Here is an 18727-nt window from a genome sequence, read left to right on the forward strand (position 1 = left end):
TTAATCTTTGCATTTTTCCCCTTTCTCTTTTTGCTATGAATTGTATTTCTTAAATACTAATCTGCTTTTTTTTTTTTTTTTTTTTGACAGGGTCTTGCTCTGTCACTCAAGCTGGAGTGCAGTGGCACTATCATTCTTTTTGTAGAGCCTGGATTTCACCATGTTGCCTAGGTTGGTCTCGAAGTCCTGGGCTCAAATGATCCACCTCTTTGGCCTCCCAAAGTGCTGGGATTATAGGCATGAGCCACTGTGCTCAGCCATGTGCAATTTTTTTTTTTTTTCATGAGACAGTGTCTTGCTCTGTTGCTCAGGCTGAAGGGCAGTGGTATAATCACAGCTCACTGCAGCTTCAACGTCCAGGCTCAAGTGATCTTCCTGCCTTAGCCTCTCAAGTAGCTGGTACCACTGGCACATGTCACCATACCTAGGACATTTTTTAGTATTTGTAGAGAAGAGGTCTCCCTATGTCATCCAGGCTGATCTCGAACTCCTGGGCTCAAGCAATCCTTCACCTTGACTTCCCAAAGTGCTCAGATTACAGGCATGAGCAACTACACCCAGCCTCTTTTCTCTACTTGTTATATTTAGCTTTTCCGTATCTTTATCCAGGGACTAAGATGAATTCTCCTGCCTTGTGATATTTCACCTTCTGTCCCTGCTGCTAGCTAGTTTGATTATATTCATAGTACTCTGTTCAGATTTTTGAGAAGGACAGGTGTGTGGTGTGGGAGATAAAGTTTAGTATCTTTTGAATATTGCTGTAACATCAACAAGAACTGTGATTAAAGCAGTTTGCCTCAGAGAACAATGTAGACACAATACTATTGTGGGTGTTTATTGATTAGAAGATACAGGTCTTTGAGTTGGTCACAGAACAACTTGAATCTTGGAAGAAATTTCCTAATGCTAGCTTGTTTTAGAATTGTTTTTCTATTTCCATAAAAGAAGAGTATAAACTGAAAAAAAAAATCTTTTTTTCTTTTTTCTTTTTTTTTTTTTCATTTAGGATAAATGGGAATCTATTTGCTTATTTTTAAGGCATTATATAAAAGTGTATAAATTTTGAGACATACTGAATTTGGGGAAAACTCATAGAAATTACATTTTTTGAGACATACAATAAAGTATACTTAAAGTCTATGATTTTTTTCACTCAGTATTAACAACTATTAACATTTTTTCATTTTGCATTTAGTCTTTTCCTTTCAAGTAGTAAGATTTTGTAGTTAAAATGCAAATCCCCTTAAACTATTACTTTTAGTTCTGTTTTATGGAACCTAACTTGATGCAACTACTGGTACAAGTTTGGTAGATATTTTTCTGGTTCACTTTTTATTCTTGCAGACAGACATGAATGTATACATATATATGGTAAGGTTTTGTGTTTGTATTATATTTATATGGTACTATACTATATATATTTTACAGTGTTCTTTTTTCTTTTTAACTTGATATTGTTTTTAAGGTCTTTCTGTATTGATGCTTTAAGTCATTCCTTTTTAACTGCAATATAATATTCCATTACATTTTTTAAAATCTATTTTGTTATTGTTAGACATCTAGATTGTTTTGAAAGGATGTTTTGCCATTACAAACATTACTCTTTGGTACCTGTGACAAACACATTTTCTACATTGTGGTCAAATTACTGAACCAATTTATGATCCCAATAGATATGAGAAGTCTTACATCTCATGGTATGTATGTGATGTTTTCAGAAAAAAAATCTGTATCAGTTTGGTGATTAGAAGACTGGGCTCTTGTTTTGTTAATATATATTCCCCTGATTACTAATATGATTAAGTCTGTGTTTAGTGACCATTTGGATGTCGTCATCTGTGAAGTGCCTGACTGCTCTATCTTTTGCTCATTTGTAGGAATTCCTCCTATAATCTAGATACTAATATTTGTCTGATATGTATGTTGCAAATATTTTCTCCTACTCTGTCATTTTGCTAGTAACCTCCTTTTTTTTTGTTAATAGACATTGTTGTGCTTTTATTTTCTTCTTGATCATTTTTGTTGGACTTTGTAAAGAATCAGCTTTTGGTTTTGTGTTTTTAAGTAGGAATAAAGGAAGTAGAGTTATAACTAGCACTTGGGAACAGAAACAGTGCGAGTGTGTACATTTAAATGACTATCAACTATTATGTGTTGAAACAAAAATTATGGCATATCAAGGTTACAAAATACCAGGTATCTTTAAAAGGTTATAATTGTTGATGATGTACAATTATTTTACTAACTATTCAGGCTTCATAATGTTTAATGGTACTGGATTGCCTTTTTCTGTGAATCAATATATGGATTTATACTTTTGATAATATGCAATGAAATTTGTTTAATTATGGGATAAATCTTTAGCGGTTATCTGACACTGTCTCCACTATTTTCTAGGCAGGAGTAATGCCTGCTGGTGCATATTCATTTGTGAAAAGGGTAAAATTGCAGATATTTTTAGAGGAAACATTGCATTAGGCAAGTTTTTACTATGACATATTTTTAACAGCTGTGAAGTTATATGTTTTTTGTTATGTTCACTTAGGTTGTCGTCTTTTTTTTTTTTTTTTTTTGAGTCTCACTCTGTTGCACAGGCTGGAGTGCATTGGCGTGATCTCTGCTCACTTCAACCTCTGCCTCCCGGGTTCAAGCGATTCTCCTGCCTCAGCCTCCCAAGTAGCTGGGATTACAGTTGCCCACCACCATGCCTGGCTAATTTTTATGTTTTTAGTAGAGACAGAGTTTTGCCACGTTGGCCGTGCTGAACTCCAACTCCTGATCTCAGGTGATCCGCCCACCTCGGCCTCCCAAAGTACTGGGATTACAGGTGTGAGCCACCACATCCGGCCTCACTTAGGTCTTCTTACACATTATTTATTGTATTTTAATTCTTGCTATTAATACCGTTCAGGCTGTGATGTTTAAATTCAGGAATAGAACTTTAGAGCAGTTTATTATATTTTATAAAGATAAGTAATTCGTATTTTTGACTGAAAGTGTGCAATTGAGTCACATTTTCAATTGCTGTTATCAGATTCTAGGCTGGAATTTTTTTTCTTTTGACTGTAACTAAATGTTGTAAAAAAATGGAATTCTGAGATGTAATTACATCCACAAATATTTGTTGAACACCTATTGTGTACTAGCAATGTGTAGCTTTAATTGGAGCTTTAGCTATTAGGCCCCCAGTCAGGGGGAAGAATAGCTTAATCTTTGTTGAAATAATGTTGAGAGTTGGGAGATGAAGGAGGAGTTTTGTTCCTTCATGTTTTAATCAGAAATATCGAACATGTTGCCATTAGAAAAAAGTATAAGCATAAAATTTTTTTCTAGATATTTGACCATTTATTTTTACATTATTTTAGGTTTCCAGTACTTATCTACAGGAATCGCCATGACCCCAGCTCTGAGGGAGGCAACAGCAAAGGGTATCGGCTTTTCATCTTTGCCAAGTACCATGGAGTCTGACAAGATGCTCTACATGGAAAGTCCAAGAACTGTAGATGAAAAGCTAAAGGGAGACACCTTTTCTCAGATGCTTGGATTTCCAACTCCCGAATCTACTCCTAATACTAATTTTGTGAATTTAAAACATTTTGGCTCCCCTCAGTCTTCAAAACATTACCAGACTGTTTTTTTAATGAGATCTAATTCTACATTAAATAAATACAATGAGAATTATAAACAAAAGAAATTGGGGGAGCCCAGTTGCAATAAGCTGAAAAACATACTCTATAATGGCAGCAACATTCAGCTCAGTAAAATCTGTCTTTCTCATTCTGAAGAGTTCATCAAAAAGGAACCTTTATCAGATACCACGAGCCAGTGCATGAAAGATGTACAAATTATTTTGGATTCAAATATAACCAAAGACACTAATGTAGATAAAGTACAACTACAAAACTGTAAATGGTATCAAGAGAATGCACTTTTGGATAAAGTTACTGATGCTGAGATTAAAAAGGGTTTATTGCACTGTGCTCAAAAGAAAATTGTAGCTGGCCACTCAAATGTGTCTATTAGTTCTTCAGCTGCTGAAAAAGAGGAGGAAGTAAATGCTCGTTTACTTCATTGTGTAAGCAAACAGAAAATTTTACTTAGCCAGGCTAGAAGAACTCAGAAACATTTGCAGATGCTCCTGGCAAAGCATGTTGTTAAGCACTATGGTCAGCAGATGAAATTGTCTATGAAACACCAACTCCCCAAAATGAAGACGTTTCATGAACCTACCACAATTTTGGGTAACAGTTTACCTAAATGCACTGAAATTAAGCCAGAAGTTAACACATTGACTGCAGAGAATAAATTGTGGGATGATGCAAAAAATGGCTTTGCACGGTGTACAGCTGCGGAAATCCAAAGATTTGCGTTGTCTGCTACAGGGCTGTTGTCTCATGTTGAAGAGGGTTTGGATTCCGATGCAACTGATAGCAGCTCTGATGACGATTTGGATGAATATACCCTTAGAAAAAATATGGCAGTGTAAGTGCAAAATTATTATTAGACTATTTTCTGTTCCATATATAGCAGCAATTATGTTGACAAGAAATGGATTTTCTAAAATCTTGATGCTATACTCTTTTTTTTTTTTTATTTTTATTTTTGAGATGGAGTCTTGCTCCGTCACCCAGGCTGGAGTGTAGTGGTGCAATCCTGCTCACGGCAACTTCCGCCTCCTGAGTTCAAACAATTCTCCTGCTTTAGCCTCCTGAGTAGCTGGGGTTACAGGTGTGTGCCACCATACCCAGCTAATTTTTGTATTTTTAGTAGAGGCAGGGTTTCACCATGTTGGTTAGGCTGGTCTGGAACTCCTGACCTTGTGATCCACTCGCCTCGGCCTCCCAAAGTGCTGGGATTACAGGTGTGAGCCACCACACCCAGCCACCATAATCTTTTATGTTATAAAACTTTTGGTGAATTTTTAAAATGTTTTATTTGTTAAATTATTGTATGTGAGTATATACATACTATTTAAAAATAAATTTACCAAACTGGGAAAAACCCATACAGGAATAATGAAATTATTGAGCTATAAATAAGCATTTTTTCTATTCTTGAATAGAATAGGCTGTGGACAAGGCCTAATCTTTGTTTAAGTGATCTAGTTAATATGTGTATCTAACTAAAAAACCTTAGTCCATACATACGGAGCCCTCATTGTCTTTGGGAGCGTATCAGTTGAGAGCACATGTGTGTTGACTTACTACTTTTTTTCCTTAACTCTCTACTCGTTGTACTCATAGGTTTCAGAACTGGCCTTTACCAACTCAGTTAGTTTTTGCTAGCTTAGTATAACTAAAACAAAACCATAATGTCAGCTGTAAGATATCTATTGAATGCTTATAACGTGCTAGACACTAAGATTCAGTTGTGAGCAACATGTTCACAACCTCTGCCTTTTGGGGCATGTACTTGGGAGACAGGTATCACGATATTAAAAAATAAAAAGCAGAGAAAAGTAGTTTCAATTATCACACCATGATAACACTACAGACCAGCTCTGTCCAATAGAAACTTCTGAGATGATGGATCTTTTATATGTATGCTAGCCAATAGGCACTAGCCTTATGTGGATATTAAACACTTAAGATTTGGCCAGTGATACTAAGGAAATGAGTTTTTATTTTTACTTAATTGACTAAATTTTAATTGAAATGGTCAGATAAAGCATAATTTTTAATCTAGTTTTCAGGGAATCTATTACTGTTCCCAAATTAATACAAATTACTGTTCGTATATATGGCATTTTGGGCGAAAGAAGTCTGTCACACATGGATACATACAGGGGAACAACACTTACTGGGGCTTTTTAAAGGGTGCAGGGTGGGAGGAGGGAGAGGATCAGGAATAATTAACTAATGAGCATTAGGGTTAAAACCTGGGTGATGAAATAATCTGTATAACAAACCCACATGACACAAGTTTATCTATGTAACAAACCTGCACTTGTACCCCTGAACTTAAAAGTTAAAAAAAAACTTTTTCAAATTCTCAAAAATAAATGAGAACTACAGAATTGGAAACCAAACACATTGATGTTTACTAAGAAATGGAAGGTCAGTATATTAGTTTTTATAGTGAGAAATAAAATATAAAGCAAAGTGGGCATTCTGGTCTTCTAGTGTTCTGATATCACTGTAGTTGAAATTTGTTTGCATGTGGAATTTATAGTAGTTAATAAGCACAGATTATTTTTCTGGCTGGCATTGTGCTAGTTATTTAACATATGATATCTCATTTAATTCTTTCAACAACCGTAGCAGGTAGTTGTTATCCTTATTTCACTTAAGAAGAAACAGACTCAGCATGGGTTAAGTAACTTACCCATGGTTAAAAAGCCAAGTAAGTGGCAGAAACAGGATTTTGCTCACATATATGACTCTAAACACATGCTTATTCTCTTGTAACATGCTGTTTTCTCAACATTGCATCACTGATACTTATAGCTACAAGAATTATTAGGTACATGTGTTCTGAAAGAAGTCTGAAAGTTTACCAATACTTTTGAAGTATTTAAATATAATTTAGTGGGCACATTCAGTAAATTAAGTATTTTTTGTTGTTGAGAAGAACTAATGGAACAATTTGTCTTTTTTAAGCTAGAAACAAGAATAAGAAACTTTTGGTCAGGGTGTGGTGGCTCACGCCTATAATCCCAGCACTTTGGGAGGCCCAGGTGGCCAGATTGCTTGAACCCAGAAGTTCGAGACCAGCCTGGGCAACATAGCAAAACCTCATCTATACAAAAAATACAATATAAAAATTAGCCCAGCATGGTGGTGTGCGCCTGTAGTCCCAGCTACCTGGGAGGCTAAGGCAGGAGAATTGCTTGAACCCAGGAGTTGGAGGTTGCAGTGAGTCCATATCACCCCCTTGCACTCCAGTCTGTGTTACGGGAGTAAAACTCATATCAAAAAACGAAAGAAAATTTTGTTTTCTCAGACCGCTTTGAACTATAATGTTATTTTCATTAGTAGTCCCTTCATTGATTTCCTATAGTGCTTAGTCTGCCATACAATTTGTCATTAAATTGTGTTTTGTCCTATACAGTTTGCTAATATATCTGTTAGTCTTAACCAATCCCTATTAAGGGTAGATACCACACTTTTTACTTTCTGATAATTTCTTTTTTCTTTTTCTTTTTCTCTTTTTTTTTTGAGATGGAGTTTCGCTCTTGTTGCCCAGGCTGGAGTGCAATGGCGCAATCTTGGCTCACCGCAACCTCCGCCTCCTGGGTTCAAGCGATTCTCCTGTTTCAGCCTCCCAAGTAGCTGGGATTACAGGCATGCACCACCATGCCCAGGTAATTTTGTATTTTTAATAGAGATAGGATTTCTCCATGTTGGTCAGGCTGGTCTCAAGCTCCTGACCTTAGGTAATCCGCCGACCTTGGCCTCCCAAAGTGCTGGGATTACAGGCGTGAGCCACTGTGCCTGGCCAACTTTCTGATAATTTCTTATCAAAGGCATATAAATTTTGATTTTTCAAAACATTTTGAGATTTACATTTATTTCTTGAATTTCGTGAGGCAACACTAAGTTTAGACATTTGTGTAAAACGTGCACAGAAATGGTGAAATTCAAATGATAGAAAAACTTTTTTTTACAAAATAATGTACCTCCTATTTTTCACCAACTCTGCCAGTTTATTAGGTAAACTGAAGGAAAGTAACCTGGAAAAAATTGGATTCTGGTTTGAAAAGTTTATTTTTCCTACTCTCTTTCTTTTTCCCATAACCAGCTAGAGGGGATTCAGAGACTCTAGACATAAATTTTAAGAAAATAATGAATCTAAGAAATTTAATATCAGTTCATTAAGGTAGGATTCTGGCCTCTTGCATTATTGGCCTCTTAATATTATGATTAATGCCTTGGTTGTTAAAGACCCACCTGAATTTTTAGAGGTCAAATAAACTTTGCTTTAAGGTTAAACTCATCTGATCTATACAAATCAGTACTACTAAATTTATGTAACAGCTCTTTATATTTTTAATATCACTGAATTATTCGATACTTCTTTTTGTTTTTTTGGGTTTTCTTTAATACTTGAAATCTATTCAACATTTCTTGATTTCATATATCTTCCCATACATTAAATACAAAATTTTGTTTTGAATATTTTTGCTAACACTAGTAGATTTCTTGTGGGAAAGACTGTACTCAACATTATATTAATTTTGAAGTTGACTAAATATTAAGAACAAATGACATAACTTTATTTGTATCTCTTGGTGTGAATATAAAAGCAGTTTCTGTTTTTTAAAGTTGGAATTAATCAGTTCTATCTCAGGTCATTAAATTCATATTTAAATATAAAATATCCTTATAAGTTTATTTTTGTTATTTTCTTCTCTACGTTTGTGAAAAGAGTTTTCAAATCTACATGAGTATTTTTAATGTATAAAGTTCAGACTGAAACTTTAAACATAAAATACTAAGTAAACAGATGCATTTTGTGGTTCTAAATTTTTGAGTGAGTGCTAACACAAATTTTCATTGTCTTTATTGAATATGTTGATTTCTTAACTTAAATTATAAGATCCAGAGTGATAAATACTAAAGTTGACTTCAACTTAATTTTAAGCAGCTTGAGTGTTAGTACTACTCTTTCATCGTATAGCCTAGTATTGTCTTCTGTTTAATGATTGCTTGGTATTTGTTGAGTGAATGAATGACTATTTCTGTATTTGTATATGTAGTTGTAAAGACATAAACATTGAGGCTGGCAATCTGAAATTTCTCTCTTCTATATATGGTTTTTAAAAATTTCATTGTGGAGTTGCATTGTGTTTACTTAATGTTTTTTCCATTCCTTCCTTTGTTTCTAATATTAAACTGGCCACAGGATGTTTCTTGTATAGCATAGACCTTCCCATGAATGTTCAATGACTGAATAAATGAAATATACCGAAATATGAGCATTTAAAAGTAATGATTTTATTACAATATTCAATGTTTGCAATTTTTAAAGTTGATAAGTAAAATGCATTATATTTACCTTAAAAATTTTAGATTATATTAATATTATGTGCCTTCTATTTTTCTTTGAGTCAGTAGCCCTAATAGGAAAAATTGATCAGGAAGTTAGCTGTGAAGGAATATAATTGTTTTAGAAAATTGGATACTATTCACATTAGTCATTACAATTACCTTTTTTTTTTTAAATATATATTTGGCTTGACTTTTTTACTTTTCCTTCAAAAATGTAGTAGGCAATAAATTAGTTCATAATGATATTACTAATGGACTTTAATTCATAATGATGTTACTAATTGACTTTAATAATAACTTTTGGTTGAGAGGCTAGTATGCATTCGAAGTAAAAGAAAGTCACTTTCCTTTGGAAAGCATAGTAGGGAGACTTTGTTTTTTGTAGGTTTAAGATATAGTCCTTCCATTGTAATATGAATGGATTTTTGCCTCCAATGTTCTTTTTATTTGTCCAGTAAGGTCCATGAGCACTGAACTGGTTAAATGTGAGAGGATGTGGGTGAGTCACTGACAAAAGTTGGCTACGATTATGTTATTTCTCATCTGATGGTAGAACCATAGAATTCTAGCATTTCTTTTCTTTTTTTCCTGGGGAATGAGGATCAGTTACATTTTTCCAGGCTGCATTTTGGGGAAGCACAGATTTTGACACAGGCATGTTTTAATTTTCCAAGGGTTGTGGAAAACGAAGAAATAATGCTGCTTGTCTTATTCCAGGAAACTTACCAGTATCTTCCAAATCACGCAATTGTTTCAAATGTTGGGAAAAAAAAATCCCACTCTTTCCCTAAATTGGTCACCATATATTCAAATTTTCTTAAAGTTTTTACTTAGATATGTAAATAAGCAGACTTGATTAAGGGAATTCTTTTCAATAGATTTAGGCATTCACCAAAGAAGAAAGGGGAATTGTTGATGTTTAGTAAGAGCTGTTGGGAGACTCTTTCCAGATTAAAAAATAGAAAATAATTAATTTTTTGCAGACCATAGAAATGAATACTCATGGTTTTGTTCTTGCTTTCCTGCTTTGCTAATGGAAAGGAAAAGAACTGAAAAGCAAGATGATCCAGTATTTCCCTTTGAGGAATTGGATAAATAGGAGTAGAAACTCAGTGCCAAGATTCAAAGGGCAAAGAGACTGATAACATTTCATTATTAATTGTAAACAAGAGTAACTTTTTATTTGTATAATGTGGAGTTTATAGGTTTTTTTTGTATTTGTTATCTTTTTTTTTTTTTTTTTTTTTTGAGACGGAGCCTCGCTCTGTCGCCCAGGCTGGAGTGCAGTGGCCGGATCTCAGCTCACTGCAAGCTCCGCCTCCCGGGTTCACTCTATTCTCCTGCCTCAGCCTCCGGAGTAGCTGGGACTACAGGCGCCCACCACCTGGCCCGGCTAGTTTTTTTGTATTTTTTAGTAGAGACGGAGTTTCACCATGTTAGCCAGGATGGTCTCGATCTCCTGACCTTGTGATCCGCCCGTCTCGGCCTCCCAAAGTGCTGGGATTACAGGCTTGAGCCACCGCGCCCGGCCTGTATTTGTTATCTTTTTTTATTCCCTGCATGTCTGACAGATGGGAGAAGTTGAATTTTGTTTTATTTTGTTTATAAGGAAAACAAAAAGTTGAGTGAATTCTAGGGAATTTGCAAATGATACTTAAATGAAAGAATCTTTTCCTTTCTGTGGGAGAAGTGGAAGGGAAGTAAAGGGCAGAAATTCAAAAGTGTAATTGTGAATGGACTAGTAGCTAAAAATGGGAAAGAAATATTTTATTTATTTTTGTTTTTATTTTTAGAGACAAGGTCTCAACTCTGTTGCCCAGGCTGGAGTACAGTGGCGTAGTCATAGCTCACTGCAGTCTGAACTCTTCAGCTCAAGGGATCCTCCTGCCTGAGTAGCTAGGACTACAGATGTGTGCCATCATGACTGGCTAAATACTAAAAAGTTTTTTATAGAGACAAGGTTTAGCTATGTTGCCCAGGATGGTCTTGAATTCCTGGCCTTAAGCTGTCTTCCTGCCTTGGCCTCCCAAATTGCTGGTATCACAGCATGAGCTACCATGCCCAAGCAAGAAATATTGTCTACTGTGGCATGTGGACATCTTTGAGGGAAGTAGTACTTCAATTAAAATAAGCTCATTTGTTTTTAAAAAGGTTTTTTTTTTTTTTGCAACGTGATGTTTAAAAGACTACATGTGTACTAGATTTTCTCTCAGTGTTGTTAGTTAGTTAATGGCAAAGCTGGGATTTTTGCCTGGATCCTTTAACTCCCATTTAAGGCTGTACTTCTATATCTATAGACTTTAGCTGGCTTAGGCCAAAGTTAAATTGACTGAGTCATTTTCAACATCCACGTAATGAAAAGCAAAAAAAGGTGTTTTGTTTTCAAAGGAAAATTAAGATATTACTATAAAGTTGAAGTTTTTGATGAAATAAAGCATCAGATTGCTTGTATATATATGGATTTATTTAAATCTTGCTATAAATCAGTGAATCACAATCCTCTCGTCTTCACCCCAACACATGTGAGGATGACCAAGTAAATAACTGTTTTGATTGCCTTGATTCTCACAGGCTGGGGAGAGGTGGAGAAACTCATCCTCTTGGACCATATTGCTTAGAAAAGTCTACAGGTGATCATAACATAATTTTCTTTGAGACTTCTATATAATATGTATCACTTAAATGTTCTATATACCTTTATTTAAAAATAAACCACCTTCATAGATGAAACAAAATGGCATTTATGTCCTGTATGGAGAAAGCAGACTAGTAAAGCCCTTTTGCAGAAGTTATACAACTGTTAATTGTATTTGTCATCGGAAGTGATCACCTTTGTTTTCCTAATTTTGACAAGAAAGCATAGCTCAGCTGAGTTATATAAGCAAGATAGTCGAGTAGGAGATACCAGTCTTCATTCCCAAACAAAAAACAAGAACTAAGTATCTTTCCGTGATTGAAAGTAACCTTGGGAGGGCTCAAATGTTTAAGTACGAATCTGCAGCAACATAGTGGAGTGAACAAACAAACAAAAATCCGGAGGATAACTGCACAGAAAGGATAGCTGGGGAGACTGGCATACCTGAGACATCTGGAGATGGCTAGAAACAAAGATGGGTGGGGGCTATCAGTATCAGGCACTTGGTGGGTGCCACCATAGTCACCACTGGCCACAACATCAGTATCTTTTGCCACTGAGGTGATCAACAGCCATCACCACTGTGGATCCCTAGAGAGGAAGATGTGGAAGATGTGGTTGCACCCCCTACTCCCACCACCGCCTCCAAGAAGGAGCTGCGTTTCCAGGATTGGGACCACCACCCTCCCAATCCTAACATGAGCCCCAGACTCTAGAGCTTCAGCTGCCCCATGCATGCCCACACACCAGACCTTGGCTCCATGACCACATATCCACATTCCAGACTCTGTCCCACTATGCACACTCTCACCTCAAACACAAGAGCCATCATGGCTGTAGACTAGCCTCAATCCAAGCCTTGGAGCCCAGGTTGCTTTGCTATAAACATTGGCTCCATTGCCACTCTTTCAACATATGTGCCTCTGACATCTGAGCCATCATCACAATGTACTAGCCCACTCCTTGGACCCCAGAACCTTTGTAATTCCCTGTGTGTCCATGCCTCAGAAACAAGAACCACTGCCTTTATGGAATAATCTGTACCCTGGGCCCTGGAGCTGTGGTTTCTCTGTCTATGAAACTACTACTACCACAGTGAGTGAGTCCATGCCCCAGACCCCGGAAACACTGTGGCTCTGTGTGTGCTGCTGCTTTGGATCTCAGCCCCCTGGCAGCTCCAAAAGCAGTCACATCTTGCTAACATGGGAATGGGGGAAACTGCATTCTGGATATGGGTGCCACCTCAGCCCTAGACCCTGGAGCCGTGGTTCCTACACATGCCCATGCTCCAGAATCCAAATTGTTGGCTGTTTCATGGATGCCTCATACGAGATACCATTGCTGCCACCACTGCAAATGCACCTGCAAGTTAGACCCAGTGCCAAGAGGGATTCCACTGGCCACAACTTTCCTGGTAGGAGAAAAAGAGATCACGAGGACTGACCCCACCAGTCTTCATGACTGGAGCATCCAATAGCCCTTGCTGCTGCTGTAGACAGTGGCTGCTGAGGATCCTTGTGATCTTTGGCAGTGCTAACATCAGTTGATAGAGCTGTACAGAGATTATGCTGCTATGCCCTTACTGGAGTCAGAAGTGTCACACTGCACCCAGCTGTTGTCCTCACACCCACTTGAAGGAGTTTTTTTCCCCACTGAAACCAATATATGAAGTCAGAAGGAGGTGACTCCTTCATCAACTATGCAGACATTAATTCAAAGTAACAAGCAACATGAAAAGCCAAAGAAGCATAACACCACCAAAGAACATGATAATTTTGCAGGAACTAACCCTAAAGAAGTAGAAGATCTATGAATATCTTGGCAGATAATTCAAAATGATTTTTTTAAGGTGGCTCAGTAAAATACCAGAGAACACAGAGGAGCAATTCAACAAAATCAGGAAAACAATACAGAAATAAAATGAGAAGTTTAACAGAATGATTGAAATTATTTAAAAAAAAAAAGGTAACTAGGCAGAAATTCTGGAGCTGAATATAAACTGAAGAAAGTGAAAAATGCAACAGCATCAGCAGCAGAATTGATCAAGCAGAATAAAGAATCTGTGAACTCAAATACAGGTTATTTGAAAATACCAGTCAGAGAAGGAAAAATAATGAAAAGGAGTGAAGAAAGCCTGTGCAATTTATGGGAAATCCTCAAGAGAGCTAATGTTCACATTATAGCAATTAAGGAAGGAGAAGAGAGAAGGGGTAGAAAGTATTTTTAAAGATATAATGACTGAAAACATCACAAATCTAGGGAGAGATATCACATTGAGGTAAAGGAGGGTCAAAGGTCTCCAGTCATTTTCAAACCAAAGACAACATGTAACATATTATCGTCAAACTGTCAAAAATCGCAGAGAGACTATTGAAAATAGCAAGAGAATATCTTCACATACAAGGGAGCCCTCAGGAAGTTATCTGCACATTTCTAAGCAGAAATTTTGTAAGCCCGGAAAGTGTGGGATGATATATTCAAAGTGCTGGGGGGAAAAAACCCTGCCAACCAAGAATACTTTACCCAACAAAACTGTCCTTCAGAAAGGGAGAAAGATGACTTTCCCAGACAAACAAAATCTGAGAAAGTTCATCATCACTAGACCTGCCTTACAAGAAATGGTAAAGAGAATTCTTCAGGCTGAAAAAAACAGAATGCTAATTAGGAACATGAAAACATATGAAAGTGTAAAACTCACTGGTGATAGTGAGGAAATAGTCAATTCAGAATAATGTAATGGTGGTATATAAATCACTTATGTTTTTATAATTAAAAGACAAAGCTATTAAAAATAGCTACAGTAATTTGTCATAGGATGTACAATATGAAAAGATGTAAATTGTGATATCAAAAGCTAGAATAGGAATAAAAGTATAGAGATTTATTATATGAAATTGAAGTTATTATGAGCTTGAAATAGACTCCTAATAACTATGAATTGTTCTCAAGCCTCATTGTAACCACAAAGCAAAAACCAATAGTAGATATACAAAAGATGAAGAGAAAGGAATCCAGGCATATAATTACAGAAAATCACCAAATCACAAAGGAAGACAGCAAGAGAGGAAGAAAGGAACAAAGAATCTGATTTAAAAAAAACAGGCCAGATGCGGTGGCTCACTCCTGTAATCCTAGCACTTTGGAAGGCTGAGGCGGGCGGATCATGAGGTCAGGAGATCAAGACCATCCCAGCTCACACAGTGAAACCCCGTCTTTGCTAAAAATACAAAAAAATTAGTCGGGCATAGTGGCGGGCGCCTGTAGTCCCAGTTACTCTGGAGGCTGAGGCAGGAGAATGGCGTGAACCTAGGAGGTGGAGCTTGCAGTGAGTGGAGATTGCGCCACTGCATTCCAGCCTGGGCAACAGAGCCAGACTCTGTCTAACAACAACAAAAAATTTAAAAAATTGTGAACACAAAGGCAATAATAAACCTTTACCTATCAACAATTGCCTTAGATATAAATGTATTAAATTATCCAATTTAAAAATATATTATCAGTGAATGGATTTTTTTTAACACCCAGCTAGCTATATGTGCCCTGTAAGAGGCTCACTTCAAGTATAAGGACACACCCAGACGAAAAGTGAAGGAATAAAATATGGTATTCCATGCAAATGGAAACCAAAAGAGAGCAGGGGTGGCTACATGTATATCAGAAAAAATACACTTTAGGTCAAAACATGTAAAAAGAGACAAAAAGGTAAGTATATATTGATAAAGACGCCAGTTTGTTAAGAGGATAGCACAGTATAAACGTCTGTAACCAATATCAAAGAATCTAAATATATAAAGCAAATATTAATCGATCTGAAGGAAGAAATAGACTGCAATACAATAATAGTAGGAGACTTTAATACCCCACTTTGAACAATGAATAAATTATCCAGACAGAAAATCAAAAGGAAGCATTGGGCTGGAACTATAGTTTATACCAAATGGACCTAACAGACATATATAGAATATTCCATCCAACATCATAATACACATTGTTTTCAAGTGCATGTGGAACATTCTTCAGGATTGATCATATCTTAAGCCCCAGAACAAATCTTAACCAACATGATTGAAATCATATCAAGTATTTTTTCCAACCAAAGTGGTATGAAATTAGAAATAAGTAACAGGAGGAATTTTGGAAAATTCACAAATATGTGGAAATTAAGCAAAATGTATCTGAAAAGCCAGTGGATTAATGAGTAAATTTAAAGAGAAATTTTAAAATAGCTTGAGAGAAAGAAAATGGAAACACCAGGTACAAAACTATGGGATGCAGCAAAAGGAGTTCTAATAAGGAAATTTTGTAACAATAGACACCTACATTAAAAAAGTCATCTCAAACAACATTATACTTCAAGGAAGCAGAAAAGGAAGAACAAACTAATCCCAAAATTAGTACAAAGAAGGAAATAAGATCAAAGCAGAAGATATTAGAAAAACAATAGAAAAGATCGATGAAACCAAGAATTGATTTTTTTGTAAAGATAAGCAGAATTGGCAAACCTTAGCTACAGTAAGAAATGAAAAAAGACCCAAATATATAACATTAGAAATGAAAAAGAAGACATTACAGCTGATACCACAGAAATATAATGGATCATAAGAGACTATTATGGAACATATCTATGCCAACAAATTGCATAACCTATAAATGCATAAATTCCTAGACATGTAGACTCTAACATGAATCATGAAGAAATGGAAAATTGGAACTAACCAATAGCAAATAAAGAAATGAAAACAGTAATAAAGACCCCCGTCAAAGGAAAGCCCAGTACCCGATGACTTCAGTGTACTCAAAAAAAATTTAAAGAGGAGGGAATACTTTCAAACTCATTTTATGAGGCCAGCATTACTCTGATACCAAACCCAGAAAAGGACACTGTAAGAAAGAAAAAAAAAAAAAACAGATTATAGGCCAATGTCCTTTGTGACTATCCTTGCCGAAATGCTAACAAACTGAATTTAACTACACATTAAAAGGATCATTCACCACAGTCAAGTGGAATTTATTCCTGGGATGCAAGGATGGTTCCACATATACAAATCAATAAATAGGACACACCACATTGATAGAATGAAGGACAAAAAACATATTCTTATCTCAATACATTTGCAGCAAAAGGATTTGACAGAATTCAGACTTTCACCAAATTAGGTATTGAAGGAATGTACCTCTACCAATAAAGGCCATATATGATATGAATTGGGTTAACATTCAATTTAGTGGCAAAAACTTGAAACCTTTTCCTCTAAGACCATTTCAGTCTGCTTGGGCTGCTATAAGAAAATACCTTAGACTCAGTAACTTATTAACAACAGAATTTTTTTACAGTCTGGAGGCTGGGAAGTCCAAGACCAAATTGTCAGCAGATTCAGTGTCAGGTGAGGGCTTGTTCTTTACTTCATGTTGGCATCTTCTGCCTCTCTTCTTACATGGTGGACAGGGAAAAGAAGCTTCCTCAGGCCTTTTTTATAAGGGTATTAATCTCATGATAAAGGTGGAGCCTAATCACCTAATGGTTTCCAAAGGCCCAACCTCTTAAGGCCGCCACATTGGGAACTGGGTTTTAACACATGAATTTTGAGGACACAGTGTTCAGATCATACCACCTACTCTGACCATTCTATTCAAGATATACTGGAATTGCTAGACAGGTTCATTAGGCATAAAAATAAGAGAGAGAAAGAAAGGAAAGAAAAGAAAAGAAGAAAAGAAAGACAAACGAGAAAGAAAGAGAAAAGGAAGAGGAAGGGAGGGAGGGAAGGAAGAAAGAAAAAGGAAGAAAAAGGAAAGAAGAGGAAGGGAGAAGGGAAAGAGGGGAAGAGAGAGGAAAGAAAAGAAAAAAGCACCCAAATCAGGGAAAGGAAGAAGTTAAATTTTCTTTGCAGATGACATCTTGGAGATAGAAAACTGTAAAGACCCCATCAAAACAATGTTAGAAATACATTAATTAGAGTTTCAGGATATAAAATCAATCTACAAAGATATGTATTATTTCTGTACACTAACATTAAGCTGTCCAAAAGAAACCATCCTACTTAAAATGGTAAAATACTTAGGAATAAATTTAACCATAGTGGTGAAAGATCTGTACACCAACAACTAAACATTGATGAAAAAATGGAAAAAGAGACAAATGGAAAAACATCCTGTGTTCATGGATTGGAAGAATTGTTAAAATGTCCATACCACCCAAAGCAATCTACAAATTCTATATAATTATTATCAAAATTCCACTGGTATTTTCCATAGAAATGGGAAAAAAATTCTAAAATTTATGTAAAACCAAGCAAGACCCCATGAACCAAAGCAACCTTGAGCAAAAAGAACAGAGCTGGAGACACCTTGTTACCTGACTTCAAAATACATTAAGAAAACTATAATAATCAAAACAGCATGCTACTGGAATTAAAAGCACACATATACCCATGAAACACTATAGAGAGCCTAGAAATAAATCCATGCATTTATGGCCAATTATTCTTTAACAAAGATGCTATGAGCACACAATGAGGAAGGGATAGCCTTTTCAACAGTGTTGGGAAAATTGGTTATCTACATATCAGAGAATGAAATTGGACCCTTATCTTGCCCTGAATTCACACATCAACTTGAGGTGATTGAAGACTTCAACATAAGACCTGAAACTGTGAAACTACTAGAATAAAACAGAGAAAAAGCTTCTCGACATTGGTGTTGGCAAATATTTTTTGGATATGCACTCCAAAGCACAGGTAACAAAAGCAAAAGTAGACAAATGAAATTGCATCAAACTAAAAGAGTTTGACACAGCAAAAGAAACAGCAGAGTGAAGAGACAACCTGTGAATGGGAGAAAATATTTGCAAACTATACATCTGAAAAGGGGGGATTTCCAAAGTACATATGGAAGTTAAACTACTCAATAGTTAGAAGACAAATAACCTGATTAAAAAATGGGCAAAGGGGCCAAGGAGGCATAGGCTGGTGGATTGCTTGAGCTCGGGAATTTGAGACCAACTTGGGTAACATGTCAAAACCCCATCTTTACAAAGAAATACAAAAATATCCAGGCATGGTGGTATGCACCTGCAGTTCCAGCTACTCAGGAGACTGAGATG

The 18727-nt window shown here is 36.1% G+C and overlaps 1 protein-coding gene across 7 annotated transcripts in view; it reads left to right on the plus strand.

The window, feature by feature from the left end:
- The window catches only part of KANSL1L (KAT8 regulatory NSL complex subunit 1 like), a 140545-nt gene that overhangs the window by 13845 nt on the left and 107973 nt on the right, over positions 1-18727 (plus strand). For 5 of the 7 annotated variants that reach the window (XM_033230426.1, XM_033230421.1, XM_033230422.1 and 2 more), the window contains exon 2: positions 3366-4482. In XM_033230426.1, coding sequence (XP_033086317.1) covers positions 3395-4482 — 1088 coding nt within the window. In that variant the 5' untranslated portion in view covers positions 3366-3394. Of the gene's footprint in view, positions 1-1223; positions 2786-3365; positions 4483-18727 lie in introns of those variants that run through there. The other 2 variants (XM_033230425.1, XM_033230419.1) reach the window with 2 other exon arrangements.

Source organism: Trachypithecus francoisi, unplaced genomic scaffold, assembly GCF_009764315.1.
Source record: "Trachypithecus francoisi isolate TF-2019V2 unplaced genomic scaffold, Tfra_2.0 Lachesis_group13, whole genome shotgun sequence".
Classification (NCBI taxonomy): domain Eukaryota; kingdom Metazoa; phylum Chordata; class Mammalia; order Primates; family Cercopithecidae; genus Trachypithecus; species Trachypithecus francoisi.